We start from the raw sequence: 27,725 nt of genomic DNA, 5'->3' as shown, positions 1-27,725 counted from the left end.
TTATGTGTTTATGTTGGAACTAACTCCCCGCCGCCTCCACCTTGCAATGTGGTTGTATACAATGCCATATAACTCGGAGTTAGGGTTGGTCCGGTGAGCCTGCTGGCCTAACCACCCCCCCCCCCCCCCACACAAAAACTCCTGAGCCATTACAATTTAAATATAATCAACCCATAATACTTATCAAGAACCAAGGCGTGGTCCAACAGTTAGCCTACCAGAGGTCACGAGGTTGAACCTTGTTGAGTTTGATCAATTTGTTAACAAATTTTTCATGCCCTTTGAGGGCCATGTGGTGCTCTCTCATAGAGCCATGTGTCACCCTACGATTGGCCAAACCAAAAATTCACCAACCAATAGAAAACTGCCAATTGTCCCTGCACGATCATGCCACGTGTCAACATGAGATTGGCTCGTCTGACCACCATACTTTCACAGTCACTGGCTGACATCAGTGCCACATCATCGTACGCCCTGCCTAGTCAGCTTCCCAGTCAACCCTGCAAGTTGACTTTTTAATTGTTTGCCAAAAACTTCAGAACATGATAACTTTCTCATATGGTGTCGGATTGAGGTGATTGGGGCGTCGTTGGAATCAGAATGACGAGATATATGATTTGGTGTTGGTTTCAAAATATTTTGAGCACTTTGATTTTTGAGCATATTTTTGATCCCCTGGATAAGAAAGCCTCCAAGGATCTTAAGGAATCTAACTCCTCCATTGAGAATAATGTTGAAACATTTTAGAGAAAAATGTCAGTAATTTTTGTCTCAATGTATTTTAGTGTCGCTTCTTGTGTTTACTTATATGATTTGTTCCATACTTAATTTTTTATTTAAGATATTTTATATTATTATAAAATTGTAGCATAAATAAAGATTGGTCAATGTCACTTAGATGAGTCCAATTGTCTTCCACATTCTTCTTGAATTCATTTATTTTTAACCAGGAGTAGTCAGGCTTGAAAAATGGTGGGATAATTTTCCTCATCGCCTTCAATTTTTAAAAGGATATGGTAATGGTTTGATATTCCACCAGGAGCATTGCAAGATTTAATCAAGAAGTTTTGAGAAAGGATGGATTTCAATACATGGAATTGATCAATCATTTTGGATACCACATCGTCACATGATCAAAGATTTCACCAAGTAGGATATATCTTAACTGGAGCCACGCCGACTAGTTGAAGGGGACCAAATAAATGGACAAAATAAGTCTCCAAGGGTCAAACTGAGGCCTGCAACCCAAAATTTCCCTTAACAATGTGATGAAGTTTAAATCATCACCATAAATAATAGAAGTGTTGGACAACCACCCTGATGGAACAAGGTAGTCCCAAAACAACTTGTAGTTTGAATAAATCCCTTACACGCTAACATAAATAACAAAAAGTTACTACCATGCATGACTAACCAACACATGTGCATAAGAATACATTGATCAACTAGAATTTATCATACATGTAACCACACAACAATAGAATGAAAAGCGTATAAGTAACCCTAATTCTTATAACAACCATTAACTACATACATGCATGCCAAACATACAAACCTATATGACGATCTGCTCTCACCCCGAAGTCTAGTGTTGCAACCTCAATCTGATGATCTGCATCTCCTTCTCTATCTCAACCAACACATTAGCATCATAACATACCAATAGCATCATGATGACCTAATTGCATACAATGACCTCACAATGCATGTCTGACCTAATATACATGCATAACCATAACCATGACAATGCATGCATAACAACACAAATGCATACAACCGACATGCATTCATGACAAATGCATCCCAACAACAACATCATCGACCTCTACATGTCAATGCAACTGCAAAAATGACCATCAACAAGCATACCCAACAAGCACATAGACCCCAAGCATAGGAACACATATGCAACCGACATGAATGCATGACCAACACACCGCCCATCCAGTCCAAGTGTTGAACCATTCTCTGCTACCATTGTGTAACACCCTCCTCCCACATCTACCCAAGTAACCGACCAACTGGAGTAAACATGTGACAAAGAGTTACTATGATAGGATTCAAATCTCTATATATCGTTTAAGGAAGTGGGACCGACGGAACACAACCAACCTGACCTTCTACACATGCAACATAACCCCCAGGAGCCATCCAACCCATCCAGGTGACAAGCCCCCGAGACAAACTAACATTTTGTTGCATTAAAGCCTCAGTCTCTCCCTTGACATGGGCATGCATGCGATTGGGAACCTCCAGTCGCTCCCACAACAAGGCATGCCTGCAACTGGGGACTTTTCTAGGTAGTTTTGTGCCAGTGACTCCAAATTTTGTGCCACTTTTTCAGGGCTAGGACTCAGGGCATTGTTCAGAACTCCAGGAAACTTCCAGAAATGAAAAGTAACATCCAAACAATGATAAAAATGCAAATACTTGAACAAGGACTTGATTTGAACCCTACTAACAATGACAGACATTTCGTCAAAATGTCACAAATATGCATCCTACAGGTTTAAACAACATATCTGAGCATAGTGGTCTCCCACTTATCTAAGAATCACTAAGGAACATTGTTGCCTCATCATAATAATTGCATTACCATCTATTAAGCCATATATTCATTGCACATGCAGTGATTAACCAAAACATGATGAGAGTCATACATGATCAGTATCATAAAACTTACTCATAACCAACAAAAATATCAAGGATAGGACAACCATATAATCCACATATAAACAAGTATATTTACCCATAAAATACCAAGGAGAAAGAAAACTCTTATTGATGATTGCATAGGCCAACCATGCATGGGACTTCCACGAACCACCCCACCATAGACTAGGCTGAACCAAATCTTTCTTTCAGTCAGTCACCCTCGTGCCATATTCCAAACATGAATGTGGGATCTCATGGAATAAACCAAGAACACAAAACTAGGGCTTCTAGAGGCCAAACCACCTCAACCCTCAACCAGTGATTCCACCTCATGGTTGGACATCACTAACCATCACCAGATTGGTCTCTACTCAAGCTGTCTAGGGATCTAGAGTGTTTGTTCCACCCAACTTTCAGGACTAGTAACTCAACCCAAAACTGTTGTCGGGCTCTAGAGCATTTGTCCAACCAAGGCTCCAGGACCAGTAACTCAACGCACAACTGTTGTTGGGCTTCAGAGCGTTTATACAACCAAGGCTCCAGGAATAGTAACTCAACCCACTAAGGGCTCTAGAGCATTTGTCCAGCCAAGGCTCTGCGACTAGTAACTTAACCCAAGTTGTTACAAGGCTCCAGAGTGTTTGTCCAACCAAGGCTTCAAGACTAATAACTCAACCCAAGTCATTACAGGGCTTCCAAAGCATTTGTCCAACCAAGGCTCCAGGAACTAATAACTCAACCCACAACCATAAAGACATGAGCACCAATCAAAACATAAGGAAAGAAACCCACAACACCATGGTTATCCAGGAAATGGAAAGGCTAGGCAAAACCATTGTCAATCCAGGCAATCCTCCATGCCAATGACAGATCAAGACCAAATAACGACATGCATATGCCATGCATGTGAAAACTAGCAAGGAAATCATACATGCAACTCGGTACCTGCAAGAAAAATCCGTTGTAGCTACTGATCTCAATGTCCTCTCGTGCTTTCCTGCTTTTCCTTTTCCTTCTTGCTCCAAATCCCAGGTATGCCACACTCCTCCAAGAGCGCTCCAAGAAAACTTTAAGTGTCCAAGAGTATGAGAGAGAGAGCATAGAATGAGAGCTCAAAAAATGAAATGACAAAAGCTACTAATTGATCCACAAAAGCCTTTTTATCAATGAGGCCACTATTTTCTTCATTTTCCAATATTTTCCTTCATTTTCCTCCTCACATGCAACCCATGACCTTTCACCTTCCTTTTCTCCTATTTCCCATTATTTTCATAAATAAATGCTAAATAATGCCTCTTTCCTTTCCAAAGCCTTTGTCATTGCCTTTGCCAATTTCCTTAGCCATAATAAACCGAAGTGACACCCCACTAGGGTGTTTTTCCCACCATTCAGCTTGGAATACGTGTCCCATGACCTTGGTCTTATTTTTGTTGTTTATAAGAATTTTTACCAGGGTTGTTACAGTAATGTTCATTGTTTATACATGCTAAGGATACCATCACCAAGTGTGAGTTCTAACTCATTGATGCTTGTGAACAAGTTAATCACACATGCTAATAGAGCAAACCACAAGTTCGCGATGCCATCATCTGTGACACCATGCCACCTTAAAAAATGGCTACAAAATATATAATGTTAGGTGCACAAAACTATTTGTTATAAAACAACCTCTCACACAATTTGTTATAAAAAACCTCTTACACAATTTGAATGAAGTTCTAATGCAAATAGAGATGAAGTGTAGCCCCTAGGGGGTAGCTCAATTGACAATCATTGTGATATGAAGTGTTGTGTAGATTATGAGGTTGAAGGTTCAAATCCCCCCGATTAACCTGTGTTTGCGGAAGGGGCGTATGTAGGCACCTAGGGGTACAATGGTAGTGGTCAGAATCAACACAGTGTCACACGAGTATGAAACCGACCTAATTGTCAATTCCTTTAGTACAAAAAAAACACTTATTCAACATATTGAACCAAACTCGTTTATTATGGAGGATAGAACTCATCTTTTCAAGACTTAAAAAGCCATTTGTAATTTAAGCCAATTCCTTACATTACTTGTATATCCACTTCACATATTCCACACAACATTATTACATTTAAAGAAATGAAATGCAGTTCACAACACAGTATGAATAAAATGTGAAAAATAACAACACAATGAAAAATCGACAATAATATAGTTAAATAAATGTCAAATATATGATGAAGTCAAGCTATAAACATACAAAATTACACACAACTTCGTATAAATGATAACATCAATATGCATATATGAAAAATTAAAATAGATGTGTTATAAGACTAGATAAACAAAAAACTCTAAAAATATAAAATTAAAACACTCACCAACCCGCGATGACATGTATTTTAATTTTTGCTTATATACATCTTAAATGTCATATAAAAGACGGTGTCAAACTATAAACACACAAAATTACACACACAACTTCACACATAAGATGACTTGAAAATGCATATTTGCAAAATTTAAAATACATGCTCTTTAACACCATATAAATAAAAAAAACTATAACCATATAAAATTAAAACACTCACAACATCAAGACAATATAAATGAGCTTCATACATACAATGACATTAAAATGCACAAATACAAAAGTAAAAAACACATCTTCTAACATTGAGAAGCTATAAATATACAAAATTAAAACATATGACTTCAACATAAGACAAATGAACTTCATATAAATGATGATATCAATATGCACACCAACAAAATTTAAATACATACCTTCTCACACTGAATAAATATACCAAATTAAAACACACAAAGTTCCAAAACAATATAGATGAATTTTGTATACACGATGACTCAAGATATATACATACAAAATTAAACACACACCTTTTAACACAAAAGCTATAAATATACAAAATTAAAACACGCAAAACTTCAAAATAACATAAATGAATTTCATACACATGATGACTTCAAGATGCACACATATAAAATTAAAACACTTGCCTTCTAAAATAGAGCAGTTATAAATATATATAAAACACACACAATTTCAAAACAAAATAAATAAACTTTATATAGATGATGATGTTAAGATGCACACATACAAAGTTAAATCACACACCTTCTAACATTGGATAAATAAGAAAATATAAACATACAAAATTAAAATGTACATAATTTCAAAACAAGATAAAATGTCATCAAATTGTACATACATAATTTTAAAACACATGCCTTCCAATGCCAAGAAGCCATGGATATACAAAATAAAAACACACATAATTTTAAGGCAAGATGAATGAAATTCATACACACAATGAAGTCAAGATGCATACATGTAAAATGAAAAACACGCCTTACACCTTCTAACATGTGATAAACATGAAACTATTAACATACACAATTGATGCCTATACAACTTCAAAACAAGATAAATGAACTTCATACAAATGATGACATAAAGATGTACACATGCAAAATTAAAACATACTCTTTCTAACACTACATGAAGAAGAAGCTATAAACATACACAACTTCAATACAAGATAAATGAAGGTGCACACATACAAAATTAAAAGAAGCATCTTTTAATACCTACAAGTTATAAATATATAAGATTAAAGCACAAATTTAACACAAGATGAATGAACTTCATGCACATTATGACATCAAAATGCACACATACAAAATTAAAACACACACCTTCTCATATCTAGAAGCTCTAAATATACAATATTAAAACACAATTTCAACATAAAATAAATGAACCTCATACACATGATGATGCAAAAATGCACACATACAAAATTAAAAAACACACTTTTTAATATCTAGAAGCTATAATATACGAGTTGTCTTTAGTGCGACTTATTGGATGCTTTTTCGGTGGGTTTTTCAGGTCTAGTTTCTCTAAAATATGGTAGGAATTTATTGAAATGACAAGTTTGATAGGTACTCAAGGTTTGACCTTAAATTTATCACAAGTTTGATGGGTACTCAAGATTTGACCTTAAATTTTTCCACCGGATTCCAGCATCAGAGAGTCCAAAAAGTCGCACTAAAGACAACTCCATAAATATATAATATTAAACATACACCTGCTAACACCGAGAAATTATAAATATACAATATTAAAACACACACAATTTCAACACAAGATAAATGAACTTCATACACATGATGGCATCAAGATACACATACATAAGGTAAATGAATTTCATACAGATTTAATAACTAGAAGTGCTATAATATAATGCATTAAACACACACAACTTCAAGACAAGATAAATGAACTTTATAGGCATGATGACGTCAAGACACACACATACAAATTGAAACACACACCCTTAACATTGAGAAATTATAAACATAAAAAATTAAAACACATAAAAAACAACACAAAATAAATGAACTTCATACATATGTTGACGTCAAGATGCATACGTATAAAATTAAAACCCACACCTTTTAACACCTAAAAGTTCTAAATATACAAAATTAAAATACTCGTAATTTCAACATAACATAAACACATGATGACACCTAAAAGTTATAAATATACAAAATTAAAATACTCATAATTTCAACATAACATAAACACATGATGAAGTCAAGATGCACACATACAAACTGATAATCGTAATTTCAACATAACATAAACACATGATGACACCTAAAAGTTATAAATATACAAAACTAAACTACTCATTATTTCAACATAAACACATAATGACGTCAAGATGCACACATACAAATTGAATTTCAACATATAACATAGACACATGATGACACCTAAAAGTTACAAACATACAAAATTAAAATACTCACAATTTTTCAACATAACATAAACACATGATGACACCTAAAAGTTATAAATATACAAAACTAAAATACTCATAATTTCAACATAAACACATGATGACGTCAAGATGCACACATACAAACTGAATTTCAACATATAACATGGACACATGATGACACCTAAAAGTTACAAACATACAAAATTAAAATACTCATAATTTCAACATAACATAAACACATGATGACGTCAATATGCACACGTACAAAATTTTATACACATTATGATGTCAAGATGCATACAAATAAAATTAAAACACACATCTTGTAACACCTAAAAGTTACAACTCTACAAAATCAAACCACTCATAATTTCAACATAACATAAACACACAAATATACAAAATTAAACCACTCATAATTTCAACATAACATAAACACATGATGAGGTCAATATGCACACATACACCTGAATTTCATACACATTAAGACGTCAAGATGCATACATATAAAATTAAAACACACATCTTGTAACACCTAAAAGTTACAAATATACAAAATCAAACCACTCATAATTTCAGCATAACATAAACACACAAATATACAAAATTAAACCACTCATAATTTCAACATAACATAAACACATGATGGCGTCAATATGCACACGTACAAATTGAATTTCATACACATTATGACGTCAAGATGCATACACATAAAATTAAAACACACATCCTGTAACACCTAAAAGCTACAAATATACAAAATTAAACCACTCATAATTTCAACATAACATAAACACATGATGACGTGAATACCACACGTACAAATTGAATTTCATACGCATTATAACATCAAGATGCATACAAATAAAATTAAAACACACATCTTGTAACACCTAAAAGTTACAAATATACAAAATTAAACCACTCATAATTTCAACATAACATAAACACATGATGACACCTAGAAGTTATAAATATACAAAATTTAAATACTCATAATTTCAACATAACATAAACACATGATGACGTCAAGATGCACACATACAAATTGAATTTCAACATAGCATAAACACATGATGACATGTAAAAATTACAAATATACAAAATTAAAATACTCATAATTTCAACATAACATAAACACATTATGACGTCAATATGCACAAGTACAAACTGAATTTCATACACGTTATGACGTCAAGATGCATACATATAAAGTTAAAACACAAATCTTTGTAACACCTAAAAGTTACAAATATACAAAATTAAACCACTCATAATTTCAACATAACATAAACACACAATGACGTCAGGATCCATACATACAAAAATAAACTACATATACATGATAACGTATTTACAACTATAAATATCAAATAGACACAACTTCAAAACACCATAAATAAACTTCATAGACATGACGATATTAAGATACATATACAAAATTGAAACACATACCTTATAACACAAAGAACTTATAAATATATGAAATTAAAGCACATACAATTAAAATACAAAAAAAAAGAAATTTATACACATGATGACATCAAAATACATGCATAAAATTAAAACAAAAATCTTTCTTATACCTAAAAATTATAAATATACAAAATTAAAACATACATAATTTCTACCTAAAATAAATAAAAGACCGAATACATCATCAAGCAGATGAAGAAGCAATCTGTTCCATAGACTATCTTTAGCCTAATAGACATCAAAATAATTTCTTTCTTTTTTTTCTCAACTTACTTCATAGACATGATGTCAAAATGCACACCTAAAAACAAAAATACACACTATACATATAATAACTTTTCATTACCTAAAATCACCATATACATACAAAATTTAAATATAAACTAACTTATATGACATACATATTTTTCATTAGCTAAAAGAACTATATACATACAAAATTAAAATACAAACTAACACAAAATAAATAAACTTCATACACATGATGAACACATCAACACATACAAAATTAAAACACACCTTCTCATACCAAAAACAATTATAAACATGAGAAAACACACAACTTCAGCCCAAAATAAATAAATTCCATACACAGAATCGCATCTTAGTTGACACATAAATAGGGACATTCTCACACCAGGTAAACGAGGTTAGAGGGGCGTTATTTTTACCGGATTAGTGAACGCTCGAAACAATTATTGTTTATCATCATTGGTTTGAAATGGCAAAATAGATTTACATTTAGAAACGGTTAAATAAGCCTATAAGTAGCTTAGGTGGACCAATCACTTCTTTCTGGCGTCTTCACAGCACCATACACCATACATACATATATTCATGAAAGCCATGTATGGTTCCATCCTTCCAATGCGATGTGATCTTGTTGTCATTGGACAATATGCAAATGCAGTAAAGAAAACTGGATTTCTATTTTCTTATTGCTCAGAGGCGCTGCTGAGTCGTAAGACGTTGAATAGTGGTGCTCACTAATGTTTGCTGCTCCAGATTCACAGCTTCAGCATTATCACCAGGAGGAGGAGGAGGAACAGCAGAGTGTAAAGAAACCCTGGTGAAGCAATCTACTTAGAGATCAGGGGATCAAATCCCTACCACGACCAGCTCAACTAACATTTATCTATGGTTGGGGTACTTCTTGGTTTCCATTATGTAGCTGTGACGTAGAAATCCCTAATAACGGCATTGGTTATCTAATTCACCCGGTCTCATCTCGTCTGGAGTTCTTTCATCACGTTCCCCGCTTGATCTATTTATTATACAGGAGTAGGAGTAGTAGGGTTTCAATATATATAATTTTTAAAATTTTCCTTTTAGATTTTGTCCTGCACAATGGTTTCGCCAATGAGTATGGCGAAACGGGAACGAGACGGGAGGAATACCGTAAAAAGGGACGTTGGACAAAATATATTGAACAAGACGGAGACTGAGACTAGGAAAGGCAAACAGGGGTCCAGTAGAGACCGGAAAATATATCCGGCTAGTGACGGAGTTTCTCCCGCCTCTTGTTGTTTGCATTGCGAGGAGGGACGGGGAGACTGTTTACAAACTTGTCGGCAATGCGAGAGAAGTTTTCATTTGAGTTGCTTGGGAATGGCGGAGATGCCCAAGATCGATCCCTGGACCTGCCCTCATTGCCAACAGATTAATAAGGTTAGTATATAACTTTTTTGAAAAAGTTTTTATTTGACCTTTATGTGGATTCTTACTGGTAGGGCAAAAACATTAAAAGTAATTGAAAACATTATGGCATCATGATGCTTATGAACATTAAATACCGTCACATGCTATCGTCTTGTTTTTATTTTTTTATTTTTGGAAAATTAAAAAAGTATTTATCTTAAATATACAAAAATGAGGAAATTCAGGACACCTTCACCCCCCGGCCCCCGTGTACTCTGTTCGGATTTGGCGTTTGATAATGTCTTACCTGAGTTACAGGCTATTTACAAAGACATGAATTGTCCTCTTCTGTGCGCGTGGGCCGATTGTTAAAGTTTCTGCTGTAGACGTCTTCTGCTTACTTTTGCTTCCCTGGTCTTTGTTGTGCTATTATTTTCTTTACCTGTTGGGACGGGAAAACTATGGTGGACCATACCAAAAGGGCAGAGCATGTTATTATAATGAAAATGAGAGATTAATTTCTCTGTTGCAAAAATCGCCTATATATTGATTTTTACATGTTTATCCTCAAACCAGAAATCCTTATATATAAATTGTGACTCTTAAAAAAATCTGAAGAATCAATTTTTTTTTGAAAAATTGCTTGCAGCGCGAAATTTCTGCTATAAAAGCCAAAATATTTCTCTTCTTGTTGTAATTTTAAATTTTAATTTAATTGAGAGAAAATAAATATTTTGCACTCTGACTTTTGGCCAAGGTATGCCTTTTTCTGGTCCTGTCAAGTTATTTCCGATAATTTTTGCAACACTGATTACTGCTTTCAGTATCTCGGTATATGGTCGTAATTCTGAATCTAGGCTTGTCATACCGTATTTATTGGACAACATCAGTAGCACAAGTATGTATTAAAACCAGTATCCTACCTTTCATTTGTTATTCATCCATTTCTCATCATCAATCTCCAGAGGGGCTTGGCTTTTTCGTTTTTTTTCAGGACAGCTACAGGATTCATACATGCACAGGCTATTGCAGTAAACTAACATAAACACCATATTTATAAAATTTAGGAAGACATGGATTGTCTTCTTTTGAGTGCAGGGTTGAATGTCAAAATCTTCGCTAAAATGTAGATTTTTTCTGCTTTCGGTCTTTGTTTTACAGTTTAGTATAGATGATTTTTGTTTTTCCCCAAGCCAATCTGCAAACAAGAGATGAGAATAAAAAATTGTGATTTCTTAAAAAATTGGAAAAAATAAATCACATTTGTTTTTGAAAAAATTGAAATTCATATCACCTGCAGCATGAAATTTCCTGTATGAAAACGAGAATATTTCTCTGTCGTTGTAAGTTCATATTTCAATTTGACAGGAAAAAATGAAATATGTTGTGCTTTTTAATTCTTGCTGAGTTTTGCTGAAGTTATTCCAATTTTTTTTGCGATGTCGAGTTACTATCAGGTTCAATTTTCACAACATTGAGTAGTATGTTATGCATCTCAGTATATAGTTCTAATTCCGAATCTAGGCACATATGGTACACTGTCTTTATTCGACTGCATCCAGTAGCATAAGTATGTAGTAAAATTACTCATCATCAATTTCTAGAGGGTCTTGGCTTTTTCTTTTTTTATAAGGACAGCTTCAGGATTCATCCATGCTTAATCCTTTGTGACAACAATCTCTGCTAAACAGGCAACCTCATCTTTCAATCCACCAGTTTGGTAAACTGAGACTGTACGTGATCCTTTAGCTTGTCAAATTGCTCAGTGACATCAATAGCTTTTCCACTATTGATATTGATGCCCATGGTTTCGTTTATGGAGTCAAGGGTCCATTCATTGAGTTTTGTTATCCACTCTTGTGTCGAAATATTCAAAGGGGTTCTGAAGGCACCCTTTTGGAGGATGGTCACAATGATGTTGGCAATAAAACCTACTCAAGTCTCATATACCCTAGAATAAGGTCTATTTGCATATGAAAGAGAGTGCTGCCTCAAGAATCATTTTCTGGACGAGTATTGTACTGTCTCTGTAGCAGATTTCTGATGGGCTAAAGAAAGATTTTCTGGGGCAGGATTGTATCATCTGGCATTGCTAAGATTGCAGCCCAAGTAAGGGAACTATCTCAGATGTGATGCAAATGCAATACCAAAGTTTGGTTCTTGTAAGTTAAGGAATTTACAAAGACATGTATCATCTTCTTTTGAGTGCAAGGGTTGACTGTCAACATCTCCGCTTAACTGTAGATTTTTTCTGCTTTCCTGGTCTTTGTGTTACAGTGTACTATAACTGATTTTTTGATTTTCCCCAGAAGAAATCAGAATAAACAAGTCGTGATTTTTTAAAAAGTTGGAAAAAAATCACATTTTTTGAAAAAATTGCAATTCAGATCACCTACAGCACAAAATTTCCTGTATAAAAGCCAAAATATTTCTCTGTTGAAAGTTGATATTTTAATTTAATAGGAAAAAATGCAAAATTTTGCTCTTTTTAATTTTTGCTGACTTTTGGCCATGTCATTCCAATTTTTTTGCACTGTTGAGTTACTCTCAAGTTCAATTTTCGCAACACTGATTAGTGCTTTATGCATCTTGGTATATGGTTCTAATTCTGAATCTAGATATATGGTGCATTGTCTTTATCTGACTGCATCCAGTGGCATAAGTATGTACTAAATTACTCATCATATATCTCTAGAGGGGCTTGGCTTTTTCTTTTTTCTTTAGAACAGCTTCAGGATTCATCCATGCACAATCCTTTGTGACAATAATCTCTGCTAAACGGGAAACCTCATCTTTCAATTCACCAGTCCAATTTAGCTTGTCAAATTGCTCAGTGACATAAATAGCTTTACACTATTGATATTGATGCGCATGGCTTCGTTTACAGAGTCGAGGGTCCATTCATTGAGTTTTGTTGTCCACTATTGTGTCTGTTATCGTTCTGTATTTTTGAGGTTGAGGGAGTAAATACATTGGACAACATCAAACCACTTTTGAAGCTGGGACCTAGCCCTGCATGGCTTCGTTTACAGAGTTGAGGGTCCATTCATTGAATCTTGTTATGCACTATTGTGTCTATGTTATCGTTCTGTATTTTTGAGGTTGAGGGAGTAAATACATTGGACAACATCAAACCACTTTTGAAGCTAGGATCTAGCCCTGCCAGCTTCAGAGAGGGATCTCTCTTTATAATTTAACTTTGTTTTTTAATATGATCTTAGGCTAGTTATAATTATGCTTGGTTGTTTGTTTGAATTTGGTTGATTGGTTTGGTTGGTTGATCTGATCAAATTACTTTCTTTCCATTGGGCTATGGAGTCAAATAAAGCTGGATATTGCATCAATATGTTTAAAAGAATAATCACAGGGCGAGCTAGTTGCATTTACTGGATCTTTAAAGTGAATTATGAAATGGAGAAGAGGTGATTTCAGTAATGATTGAAAAGCATTTAAGAATTTTTCAATCAGACTTCAGAAGAAAAACATATAGATTGTAAAAACAGTCCAAATAAGGTGTTCAATTAACAAATCTTATTTTTCACACTTCCTGTTTTACAATTAGATTTTCAGATGATTATAACGTAGAGAAAAACAATGGGAACAACTATTACAATAGGAAAAACATCACCAGTAAATTGCAGCACAAGAATCCTGTGAAAGTCTTTGTATTATTGACGCTCCAGCAGCGTGGAAAAAAGTACAATGCTCAATAGAAAAATTACACTGATCAGGAACCGACCCTCAATACTTCGAATGAATGAAGTATTTAAACAAAATTTCCAAAAAGATTACAATGAATGCCGCATCGACATGGCAATCTATTATTAACTACAAAATAACAGAATGACTAATGTGACCAAAAAAGGTGAATTTGGTGAAGTGATCTGGATGTCTGGCACTATTTGAGCGGAGAACAGTTGCTGAGTTGCCACAATTTGGGTGTTGCGCTAGATGTAGCTGATATTTTCTTTAATCTTGAAATTCACACAGTTTATCCCACTGCTCTTCATCTGGGATGGTGATTTTTGTTGCCTTGCGGTAGATCTCATCTACCTTGGTATATCTAGCAAATGTAGGCTTTACTACGAAAATATGCTTTATCTCATGCTGAATGAAAATAATGTTGCTGATAGCTTCGAAAAAAGCTCTCCCTGTCATAGCACCTTTAATGTGGGAAGACTTAGTAGTATCCTTTGCAATGTCTTTAAGCTTCTTCTTATAATATTCCCTGGTCATTAGTTTGTCATTAATTACAAATAAAGAAGGCAAGCCCCTCTTTGTTAATGCCTCTATTTTGGTGAAAAATCTGTTGACTGCTACTTCCAAACTGTGACATTTTTCTGTAAGCTGCACAATCAAATTTTTCTTTGTAAGAACTTTCTTTACTTCTAAAATTGTCTCTGTCCTATCATCTACTCCCAAATCATCCAACTCATATCTGTTTTTGGAATTGAGAAACTTGATGATGTTGTTGGCTGTGGCAGGCATATCTCCCAACTCATTGTTAATAGTGGAAATGGCCTGATTGGCTTTCTCAATCAACTCTTTCTGTTCAAATATAATCTGAATACATGGCCAGATTTCATCCATGGCTTCAATTATATTGTTCCATATAATTTCCTTAACTTGAGCCAGTGTGTGGCCAATGGAGGATTCAGTTGCAGATTTCCGCCATGCTTCTATCTGGTTTTGAGCTCTCTGTAGCTTTGCTGCATGGAAAGTTTCAGTCCTTGCCTTCTGGTCTTGCAGAACATTAACTTGAGCCTGCAATATTTTAATTTCTTCTGTTTGGAGAGACATATTCTCCACTGCACTTGCCAACTGATCTGCAATATTCCCTGTGTTTTCTGTAGAAGAGGTAGATGTAGGAATTGCTGTAAGAGGTACAACTTCCAAAGGGACAATAGACATTCTGGCAACTTGCTCCTTTTCTTTGATTATTTTCTCCATCTCTGTTTCCATTTGTTTCAACTGTACATTCTGTTCCATGATGAGCTTCATCATGTCTGCCTTTTGTGACTCTGTTTCTTCAATGTCTTTGGCCAGAGGATCTTCTGTGGCTGGTAATTTCAACTGTTTTCTCAATGTTGCTATGTCAGTATTCTTCTTTCTTATGATCTCTTCTGTTGCATTGATGTTTGTAGGATCATATCCTATCTTGATTACCAAGTCCTCCAAAGTTTTGATCCTTGTGTCTTTGGCAAGTGAAGAGACTTTCTCCATCTTCAATTGTGACTGAACATTAGCTAAAGTAACCTGCAATTTAGACAAACTCATAGCAGTGTTAGTGAGTGTGGATGAAATCATTTGACCAGTTTGTTTGTGCATCTCCATTTGATCAATGGGATGTATGTCTTTTACATCAAATTCAAATGAAGTCTTTTTGTAATCTGATGTTGCCTTGGGCTGTGGGATCTGTGCTTGGAGGAAGGCCATCTGCATTTTGCCTTTCTCTGAGTCAAAGGCTGACAGTAGTCTGCTTTGAGAACTGGAAGTCTGCTTCTAGAACTGATTATATGTATTGATCTTCAAAGCTTCATTTCTCACTTTAATCTCCTTGAATATATCAAATATGTTCTTTTCTTTCTCCTCTATGGTAGATGTACTGGTTTGCATAACTTGCTGCTGATCCTGTGAAGTTGTCGAGGTGGTAGGAGAAAGTGTAGTCTGATCACCTACTAGTGAGGAAACAGGTGTCTCTTTGGTGGTGATAATATCCTCTTGATCTGAATCCTTGCTTAGGCTTAATTTGGAATTGAGCTTGGTCCTCTTCCTGTACATGATTTTGAAGTCTTCGCTAGGAATATCAGTCACTGGAGGTGACTCTTCTTCTCTGTTCCTTTTTCCTGTTTTCTCCTGTGTAACAGGAGTTTGTAATGTTGAAGTTGACACCAATTGCTCCTCTGCCTCTTGTAGAGTGTTTTCAGTCCATTCTAGCTGGTTCTTATATCTTTCAATCTCTGGTTTGGATGTATGAAAATAAGCTGTAGATTTGTTCTCTACCCTTAACTTGGAGATGACCCCTAATGGATCATATGACCATGTGAAACTGAGGTTGAATTGCATTTCTTTCAGCAATTTGTCTGCTTCTTCCCCTGCTGCCCTGCTATTACAAATGAAAGGTCCTATTTGGGTTTTGATCTTGAATTGAGATTTCTTCTTGGCAGATACAAAATGAATCTCATCAACATTGAGCATTTTCCTGATGTATTCTAGAGCAAAAATCCTCATTGGGAGGAATTTTGGCAGTTTGTAAGGAGCAAGTTCACACCCATATATCCTTAGCTCTGTGTAATTTTGGTAAAGATACCAATCTCTTGTCTGGACTTGGTCTGATAACTGCAAAATTTTCTTGATTTCTTCATTGATTCTTGGCTTTGACTTGCTGCTTAGGAGACTGAGTGCTGGATGTACAAACATTTCTATGAATTATTTGTATGAATATTCTTTTTGCTCCTTCATTACTAGGGTAGTCCAGAAGATGACTGATTGCTGATTTCCTTTGTCATCTAACTTTTGTAATGCAAGCTTGAGGTTGTCTCCCTGAAAATACAAAAACATGTATACTAACACAGAAGCATATTTGAATACTTCCTCAGTTTGGAATTTGACAAACTGTTCATGGATGGAATCTGCAAGGAATTGGCTGAAGTTGAATAAGATGGAAGGCTTGGAATGTACAGAGAAAATAGAAAGGAAACCTACAATAGCCTCATCTACCCATTGATCTGAGTAATAACCAAGGAGGTAGGAGATGACTGTAATGATTTGCTTGGCTCTCTCAAGGAAAATGGAGGATGGATAGGGAGGATTTTTCTTGGGTAATGGGGCATCTTCAGTCAAGAAAAGATCAAGGGTTTTGGCTCTTTTTGCAAAGTCTAGTTTCTGATACAATTCAGTGAGGGCTTCATGAGAGAAAGGAGTGGCATTCTCTGTAATAGGAGCTTGCATCATTTGATCTATTGATTGGGCAGTTATGGTGAATAAAATTTCTCCTGTAGGGGCAATAACAGCTCTTTGACTGGGTAGATAACAAGCATGACATTTCCTGACGAATTCAGGGGCACTGTGGGTACGGGGAAAGATATAATGGGGCAAATTGGATTCCCACAGTCCAATATCGTCAGATTTATCAATGAATTTGTCTTCAAGCCAACAATACATTTCAAACAAATCAAACTCACACAGGGTTTCATGAATTTTGTAGTCCCTGTCCGCCAAAGGAATATGATGAAAATCGATGGGAGGGTGGATCAGAGGACTCACGGGTTCTTCTTGTCCCTTATCTTTAGGAGGCATGATTGGATAAGGCTAAGAACACTGATGGAATCTTGATTTTGCAGGTTTACAGGGTGTAGAGAGGACTCGGATTTGAGCAGACAGGAAAACAAAGGTAGTAGTTTGAACAGAAGTTAGCAGGTGTGATCCTCGGGCGGGTGAAACTGTGCAATTTAAATTGGCACACTTGACACAAAGAAATGGTATGGGCAGAGTATGATATCGGTAACTTGTGAATAGGTGAAAGGAGGGAATTTATAGTTTTCTGGCTTCTCGTTGATGGTGGCACGGGTTCGTTGCATTAACGGTTAAGTAATTAAATTACTTAACGGGTTGATTTTGGAGGGAGTGGATGTGATTGGCGGGAGAAACGGATAGATGAGGTGGCGGGAGGGGATTGGCGGGAGTGTAACGGATAGGGCGATGGTTTCGTGCGGCAGAGAAAACCATTTTCGGAGGGAGGCGAAGGTGGTTAGCGGTTTTGGTAAGGGGGGTGCGAAAACACAAGACGACGCCATGTCGCTGCGGGTCCGGGTTTGAATACCGCCCATTTCGGACCCTCCCCTGACGGTAAAGTTCGGATGGTGAGGGGGGGCCGAAACATGATATTGGCCGTTGGATATCAAATGGGGATTTCGGATGATGGGAAAGGTGACGGTGCATTGGACGCGTGGCGTGGTAGGAAAATGAATGAAATATATAAGCGAGGGAATGATGGTCGGGTGATGAAACTTATGAATAATGGGATAATGCACCAAATGTGCTTTGATATACATAACCTTAGAATAAACCTTTATCTCTTTGCTTTCCCCCTGCGCATGAAAATACCTTTAACATTTGACTTAGGATAAAATTTTCATGCTTTTCCTGAAATCACCATTCTATTTCTACCTACCCTCTCATTTCAATTCTTTTTCTAAGCTAACATTTTTTCCTCTTCTTGCTTTGTAGGGTGCATTTAAACTAGCAGACCCAAATCACTTTTTTTTTTTTATGAAAATCTATCCTATTCTATCACTTATTTCACCATTGATTCAGATTAAATTGTTGAATCAATTTTATTTCTACCTAGCTACTGATTTACCAAGATTAAACTATTTGGTAAACCTTTATTCACTAACCTATTCAACAGAAATTGAAATGTGTTCAATCATGATTAAACTGTATGATTTGAACAGAACTTTAGTCATTGTGGCATTCAAAAACAATTTGCACACAACCTTATTTGATAATAAACTAAAAGAACTAACTTATCAGTAGTGGCATTTAGACTTGTAGCACTTTCCGTATTATTTTCTATTTTTTCTTTTGTGGGGTTCTTATTTCCTTTTTTCTTATTTATTTTTTAACATACCCTCTTTTCATTTTCTTTTTTCATATATTTTTGGAAATCATTTGAATATTGAAATTTATGTACAATATGAAATTACAAATACAAAATACTCAATCACCTTGAGATCCTATAATTTATAGGACCCTAGAGTGTCTAAATATTTGAAGGGGTCCTGAAGGCACTCTTTTGGAGGATGATCACAATGACGTTGGCGATACAACCTAAACATATCCCTCAAAATAAGGCATATTTGTATATGATAGAGAGTGCTGTCTTGAGTATCATTCTCTGGACGAGTATGGTACTGCCCCTTTAGCAGATTTCTAACAGGCTAAAGGTAGATGCTCTGAGGTCAGGATTGTACCATACTGCATTGTGTAATGTCCCAAGGGGATTTTTGTCCTTAGGGTTATATTTTGCCTAGGGTTTTCAACAAATTAGAAAGATTATGTAACAGCTGTACAGATTCATCTATTCATATAACAGTAGGTATGCACAAATAATATAAAGGCATTCAACAGCAATATGATTCTTCACAGACCACAATAAGTTAGGGATGACCACACGATGAACAGTCGGTCTATCCAACCAATAATCCACCAGTATAGTTTTGATTTGCAATGGCAATAATTTAGTAAACCAGCATTCAACTGTAACTCATGCTAGTACTATCCAATACTATTGTTACTATACTAATTAAATCACTGTCTACTGTGCTGTTCTGAGCTTACAGCTTCAGGGGGTGCGAGCTTTATCATTCAACAGACTCAAATATAATCTCTGTAATTATCCGCTGTCACAGCAGCATCCTGAAGTAGGCTGACTGCAGGTAACCCTAGGCCTTAATTCAGCCTTAAGTTGCAGGGGGGGATCCGAACTGGCTTCCTGTGGATAGCCGTAGCCTTAGAAGGACTGAGTTACTAAGCCGCTGCCTTAACTAGGTACCTTTAGCCCTTGCACTGATCAAACAGATCCTGTAGGAATCTTTGCTGCCCAAAAAACTTTCTGGTTGACATAGAATCAGACTTCAGTGCCTCTGAGGCCTTACCGCAGCTCAAACTCTCCTTAACCGAACGTCTAGTGACTAAAAGGCCTTCGCTGTTTTCAGATGGAGCTTGTTAACCAGAAGAATAACCACAGAGAGCTGCTTCTTGGCCCATAACAGATCTGAGTTGTTTCAAGATAATTTGTTGTAATAGGACAGAGAAAATGGGTGACTAACTAGACAGGGTGGGATCACCTCCACTTAAACTAGACAAATAAAAAGGGCTTTTAAAACCTTCAGAGCCTCAGGCTCAAAGAAAACAGAGATAATTCAATATAATTCGATGATCACAAAATGATTCCATCTCTCCTTTATTTATAGATTCATCATGTGGGGTTCTCTTCCTTAATCTAATGTGAGGGGTTGCAAGTGTAGCCCTTAATTTGGGCTTTTTGCCCCAGCTACCCATCTAATGTGAGGGGTTGCAAGTAGCCCTTAATTTGGGCTTTTTGCCCCAGCTACCCAAAACTTACCCAATGTTGCCCCAAAACATTGGATAATGGTTTCCCCCTTTGTCAAAGACTATAACCTATGGGGTTGGATAGGCTATTTCTTCCTCCCTTGGGAAATTAATCCATAGGGGACATTAGTATTACAGTCCCCCCTTCCGACATTTCTTGTCCTCAAGCAATTGTACATTCAGGTGCTGTACAATTTTTCCTTCAATTCTCAAGAATGGAAAACTACCTTCGATCCTTACAGGCCTCCATAGCGAGAACACCAACACCCTTCTTCAGTCCATGTAGCCCAATAACCAATGCGCTGGTTAGAGATAACCAACTTGCTGGTTAGAGATGTCACCGTGCAATAGTCACTGCTCCCATTCACTGGTTTATAGTTCAATTCTTGGTCAAGAGTACAAATATGTACTACCGCTGACGTAAAATCTGCTTTCAGCCCTGCAGTGTCAATCTTCATAATAGTTTCTTTACTAGCACATCCTTCATTAGTCACCTGGGGTTTATATTCCTCTTTGAATTTTCCATGGAGCTTTGGATTGGCTAGTTGATCATATTTTCCTTCTAAATAACAGTAGTGCCCGGTCAACAATCATATACTTTTGTGTTTGAGTCCATATCTACTGGTTTTTTACCACTTACAAGTTCAAGCAATAGTATTCCAAAAGGGTAAACATTACAACTTTCAGAAGATTTTCCCCTCTTAATATATTCAGGTGCAAGATAACCTAGTGTTCCCTTCACTCGTGGGATGACATGTGCTGCCCTTTCAGGAAGGAGTTTTGCAAATCAGCAACTGGAATCTTAGAGTCTGTATCTAACAGGTGAACAGTGCATTGCTTGCCTTAATATCTTTGTGAATTATATGAGACGTTGCATGATAGTGAAGATAAGCAAGACCCTCTGCAGAACCACTTGCAATGTTCACTTGCTTAGACCAGTCAAGAAGGCATCCTGCAGGATGTTGACCATGGAGATATGAACATATGCTCATATTCGGCATGTAGTCATCGACTATAAGACGTTCCTGACCTTTAGGACAGTATCCACACAAGCACAGTAATTTTTTATGTCTATCTTGACCAAGAATCTCTACCTCTGCTGCAAACTTCATTTCAGCTTTGGTACTCCATACCTTAGACCTCTTGACAGCAATTTGTGAACCCTTTGACATGCTTGGACCTAAGGTAGACCAGCTCAATGAACTAGTAGGATTTTGCATAGGAGCACTGCCTGAACTACTCATTGAACACCAATTCGGGCCCTTGATTGATCATTGATTCCACTATTAGTATGTGGAGGCCAGTCAGCAAAAGGATCAATGTCATTGATGTTGGAGATTGATCCAACAGATACATTAGCAAGACCATTAGACATTGATTTCTTGATTGCCACCTCCTTAAGACCATGATGTCCAGACGAGCAACTTCCATATTCGGTAAAAGCTAATGGGGAACCTGACTGAGATGTGTAAAGCATAGGTGCTGCCGATGCAAGTGCTGGAGGTGGTTACTCAATATCTACTAGTACACATGTCGAACTGACAGAGGATGCATATGTAGAAGGGTTAGAATGAATAGACTGGATTCCACTTAGCGCACTGGAGCTCTGAACAGAAGCTGTCAGTGAGTTGTATGATGATGAATTGCCGTTTAGGGTAGACATATTATTTGAGGTGCTATTGCTTTTCGGACTTTTGGCAAATGAACCCCAATCTTCTGAATGCCACGAACTGCTAGATTTACCTACTGTGGCTGAAATCACACCCATTGTCTTCAGGGCATCAACATTAGATCCATCCATTCCTATGGTAGATGTTGAGCTGATATTCGAGGATGGACGGGGATGGACTTACTTCGTTAAGAGCCACACACACTTCTCAATTTTCTGAAGGATCTGTTTCACAAAGAGCATGTACTTAGCAAATTGTTGTGCAACCAGTAACGGGACAAGGAGCGGAAGCAAATGTTTTGCTGCAAAATCTAAGCCATACTAACTGTATATTGCATTTGCAACACCGAGAGTACACATTAGTGTAGGTGCAGAATGATCAATAGAGGTAAACCTTTGCAATGTTTGTAAGATTTCTAGGACTGCTCGCTTATCTAGCCAATGTAACAGTTCTCCTATGTAAGGCTCTGAGTCATTTAACCAGAATTGTAAAGCTCTAAAACATAATATGTGTTTTCTTCAAATCTGCTTGCAGCTTAAATGACTTAACCAACATTCATATAACTAAATTACTCAGTTTGGTATGGAGTACCTACCTGTATTCCTGCGGTTGATGATGCCTAAAGCTGTTCCCGCTTCTGTTACCAAAAGACTGAAACCACCCAGCCAAACTGAGCATAACCTCGATACTCAGTCCAGTAAGCTTCTCAATTGAAGCAGACTGTTCCCCTGTGCCCAGAAACCTCAGAACAACAAGGCTCTCCTTCTGTTGGTAACTCTGGTTTATAAATTTTTTCCCCTTCAGTATGTCTCTTCCCTTGGTTCTTTCTTCTGCTCCCGATGCCCCTCCAAAACTGTTCCCTGCCCCCTATACGCTGTTTCTTGGCGGTGGCCGCCCCCTCCACCAGCAACCCACCTCTTCTCCTTATGGTGACACCCTTCCCATTTCACGTGATATGTATTTCTTTTTAAAGGTATATTGATATGTATTATGAGTTTTGGTTTAATATTCTTTTTTGTTTGTTTTTAATATAAAGGTCCTAGGTTCATACTAGGTACCTTATCTTTAATTTATTTTTTATCATTTTATTATTTTATTAACATAATTTATTAATATTCTAAGATATATAATTATATAACCATCTTTTAAGATTAGCTTAATTTTTAACATCTATCTCTTTATAATTAAATTTATATCATTGGTATTTGCCCATTAATCATGATGCATTAAGCAATATGGGTGTTGATGGGTGAATATAACTTCTATTTGAAGGAGTGTCATGATATTTAATACTCATAGTTAATTTAGTATATAAATACTAGTGCGGTGCATGCGATACATGCATATGTAGCTATCATATGCATGCATCGTATGCATGCTAATATTCTTGTGTTCTCTATATTATAGATAGGTCGTTACATCCTAGACGCTGCAATGTATTTACTCGTACTGCAGCAACTGTAGCTTTTAGCGTCAACCCATGAACAGATCATTTCATAACCTGAAAATCAAGTTGTTTGGCAAGGGAGACTGTCTGTCGTAAAACGTCTTCTTGTATTCTGACATCCTCATCATCATAAGCCCAAACTAACAAAGGGAGCACATGTGCTATCAAATGCTCTTGATTGGCCTTGTTGATAATGAGACCAGCATGTTTAACCAAGAGGAACAATGTTTCTCCAGATGCAGAAGACAATACAGGAACCAAAGCTAGGAGTGTTGAAAGTTCAAAATCACGCTTGTCCTGAGGTTCTGCTATAGTAAGGACCATGGGTAGAATCATTGGCTGCATGACTACATTACAAAGTTCTGCACATAGTGGTGCCAATACTTTGTATTGTAACACACAAGCATCAATGTCTTTCCACATCCCTGACAAAGCTTTCAAAAACTCGGACTTCTGCATGTTATTTCTCTCAAGCACATGATCGAGGAAACAGAGAGCATGTAATCTTGTATCATCCCGAAATAAGGGAGAACTTGTATACATTCGAGCATTGTTTTTACATTCGAGAAAAGGCCTGCCATTCTTTAAAAAGAGCTCCTTAGGAGTTGCCACACCCTTGCATGAAGCCACTTTATTGTTTCCAGTTGTATTATGTTGAGAACATAACCCTTCAACCTTGATTGGAGAATGTCCTGGGTTGGCTTCTGTTTTAGGTGGCACCTTGAAATTTCCCAAGGTTTTTTATCTTACTTGACTAGAATGTTGAGAAAGATAGCGTGATTCTTTCAATGCTGGCCTACCAGACTGGATGTTTCTATTGTCTCGGTTTCTAAAAGACAACATATTTTTCTTACCCCTGTTTCTAGAACCGTCTTCTTTGCTTCTAGCACCACCTTCTTGGTTCACACAATTAGTCTCAAGTTTTCCTCTATTTTCAGACAACTTTACAGGGCAAGGACCTATTGTATTTCCATTATTGGATAAGCTGGAAGCCTCAAGTCCTCTACTGATATTATTGGTTACTAGTTCCAGATCCATTGGCTTACCCACTTCATCGTTGACATCATGACCCATATCACTTTCACCGAGAGAGATATATTTTTCTACCCTTTCACCTGTGTGCCTCTTATCAGGAGCTTGATCAAACTTGGGAGTCACATGTGTTTGATCCTTGCAATCTTTTTCATGAATTTGCAATTCTGTCTCAACCTCTCCTCCACCTGGAATTTCCATGCTATCTTTCCCACTTAATGATGCTACCTTTGCATTTTGTCTTTCTGTTTTTGGTTTATCATTAGTACCATCGGATATGTCTTGACTCTTTCCTTCAGCCACCCCAAAAATCATTCAAATTCCTTATGACTGGTTTCTGCTGCCTGCTTTTACTATCGGGTTCAGGAGATTGATTTCTTATATTTGTTCTCCCCTTCCTAAACTGTCCTTCACATGATCTTCGAATTGTTGCAAAAAATCGACGTTCTCCTTCCCCAAGAGGGAAATTAATGCTTTGCTGCCACAGTTTCTCATAACCGTCCAGGCTGGCAGGAGAGCCAACTCTGATACCACTGTAATGTCCCCGGGGGATTTTTGCACTTAGGGTTATATTTTTGACTAGGGTTTCGACAAATTGGAAAGGATTATGTAACAGCAGTACACATTCATCTATTCATATAACATTAGGTATGCACGAATAAAATAAAGATGTTCAGCAACATCATGATTCTTCACAAACCACAATAAGTTAGGGCTGACCGCCCACTAAACAGTAGGTCTATCCAACCAATAATCCACCAGTATAGTTCTGATTTGCAATGGCAATCATTTAGCAAACCAACATTCAATTGTAACTCATGCCAGTACTTTCCAGTATTAGTGTTACTATACTAATTAACTCACTGTCTACTGTGCTGTTCTGAGATTACTGCAACAGGAGACCGAGTTTACAGCTTCAGGGGGTCTGAGCTTTATCATTCAACAGACTCAAATATAACCGCTGTAATTAATCCGCTGTCACATCAACATCCTGAAGTAGGCTGACCACAGGTAACCCTAGGCCTTAATTCGGCCTTAAGTTGCAAGGGGGAATCTGAACTGGCTTCCTGTGGATAGCCGCAGCCTTAGAAGGACTGAGTTACTAAGCTGCTGCCATAATTAGGTACTTTCAGCTCATGCACTGATCAAACAGATCCTGTAGGGATCTTTGCTGCCCAAAAAACTTTCTCGCTGACTTAGAATCACAAATCGGTGCCTCAGGGAGGCCTTACTGCAGCTCAAACTCTTTTTAACTGAACTTCCTGTGACCAAAAGACCTTCGCTGTTTTCAGATGGAGCTTGTTGACCAGATGAATAACCACAGAGCTGCTTCTTGGCCCAGAACGGATCTGAGTTGCTTCAAGATAATTTGTTGTAATAGGACAGAGAAAAAGGGTGACTAGCTAGGGTGGGATCACCTCCACCGAAACTACACAAAGGAAAAAGGGGTCATAAAACCCTCATAGCCTCAGGCTCAAAGAAAACAGAGATAATCCAATCCAATTCGATGTTCACAAAATGATTCCATCTCTCCTTTATTTATAGATTCCTCATGGGGGGTTCTTTTCCTTAATCTAATGTGAGGGGTTGCAAGTGTAGCCCCCAATTTGGATCTTTTTGCCCCAGCTACCCCAAATTTATCCAATGTTGCCCCAAAATATTGGATAATAGGTTTCCCCCTTTATCAAAGACTATAACCTACGGGGTTGGATAGGCTATTTCATCCTCCCTTGGGCGATTAATCCATAGGGTACATTACACATTGCTAAGATTGCAGCCCAAGTAAGAGCGCTATTTCAGATGTGATGTAACTGCAATACCAAGCTTTGGTTCTTGGAAGCTAAGGAATTTACAAAGATGTGGATCGTCTTCTTTTGAGTGAGAGGGTTGACTGTCAAAATCTCCACTAAACTTTAGATTTTTTCTGCTTTTCTGGTCTTTGTTTTACAGTTTGCTATAGCTGATTTTTTGATTTTGCCCAAGCTAATCTGCAAACAAGAAATCTGAATAAAAAAGTGGTGATTTCTTAAAAAAGGGAAAAAAATCACATTTGTTTTTGAAAAATTTGCAATTCATATCTACTGCAGCACAGACTTTCCCGTATAAAAACCAAAATAGTTCTCTGTTGTTGTAATTTCATATTCTAATTTAATAGGAAAAAATGAAATATTTTGTGCTTTTTAATTCTTGCTAGCTTTTGTTTTTTCAGTGGAATGTTGGACCGGCTCCAAGCATGAACCCTAGTTCCGCCGACTCCATGCCCTCTGCCACAGTTGGGTCTCTGATCGCACGGGCTGCGCAGGGGCTCGATAGATCCAAGCAAATATTCAGGCCCTGTCTCTCAGATGTACGTACGCAAGATGGCCATGCCTCGAACATTGGCTCGAACCCTAACGCTACAACCTCCATGCCCCCGGCCGTCGGCGGCCCTCTGATTGATCTGGACGAGAAAGGGTTAGAAAGATCTGAGCAAGGATTAAGCAGATGTATCTTAACTGCAGGTGCGAAAGATGGCCACGCCATGAAAGCTGGGGCCGCAGACTTATATGCACCTGCAAATCTCGAGGCCAAGAGTTCAAAGATAGACTGGCCCAGCTCCCCTGCTTCCGCAGCGTGCTTGGGCAGCCCTCTTCAGATTGTCGGCGAAGCGGCTTCACCTCTGACCTTAGCTTTTGGAAAGGAAGGGTTTCTTCGGAACTGTTGTACGCCTCTTTTGCTCCTTAAGCAAACCCAGGAATTGAATATTATTCAAGGCAAATGCCTATCCTCTCCACAGATCTGCAGGGGAAAGAGGCTTTCTGAACCTTCCTCAACATTCCAGGTTCAAATCAAGCTCTTAACGGGCAAAACCATGCTCCATTGGGTTAGCCAGACGGATCAAGTGCAGAATCTCAAGCATGCACTGG

At 37.1% G+C, this 27,725-nt stretch overlaps 1 protein-coding gene and 1 pseudogene across 18 annotated transcripts in view; one reads left to right on the top strand and one right to left on the bottom strand.

The window, feature by feature from the left end:
• The first annotated feature begins 9,770 nt into the window (after window positions 1-9,770).
• LOC149234940 (histone-lysine N-methyltransferase ASHH3-like) overlaps window positions 9,771-27,725 on the top strand; it is a 343,338-nt gene continuing 325,383 nt past the window's right edge. For 11 of the 18 annotated variants that reach the window (XR_016246143.1, XR_016246139.1, XR_016246140.1 and 8 more), the window contains exon 1: window positions 9,771-10,584. Coding sequence is in view for 5 of the 18 variants with exons in the window: in XM_089372005.1 (XP_089228131.1) it covers window positions 10,264-10,584 (321 nt within the window). In the remaining 13 variants the exon portion in view is untranslated. The remainder of the gene's footprint in view (window positions 10,585-27,725) is intronic. The other 7 variants (XR_016246148.1, XR_016246146.1, XR_016246147.1 and 4 more) reach the window with 2 other exon arrangements.
• Window positions 20,907-25,134, bottom strand: LOC149234941 (uncharacterized; annotated as a pseudogene).

This window comes from Pinus tabuliformis, chromosome 8 (genome assembly GCF_031772625.1).
Source record: "Pinus tabuliformis cultivar Carrire ecotype Pingquan chromosome 8, CPIR1, whole genome shotgun sequence".
NCBI classification, from domain to species: domain Eukaryota; kingdom Viridiplantae; phylum Streptophyta; class Pinopsida; order Pinales; family Pinaceae; genus Pinus; species Pinus tabuliformis.
Note: the sequence above shows the minus strand (reverse complement) of the source record. Positions and strands in the feature narration are given on the sequence as shown.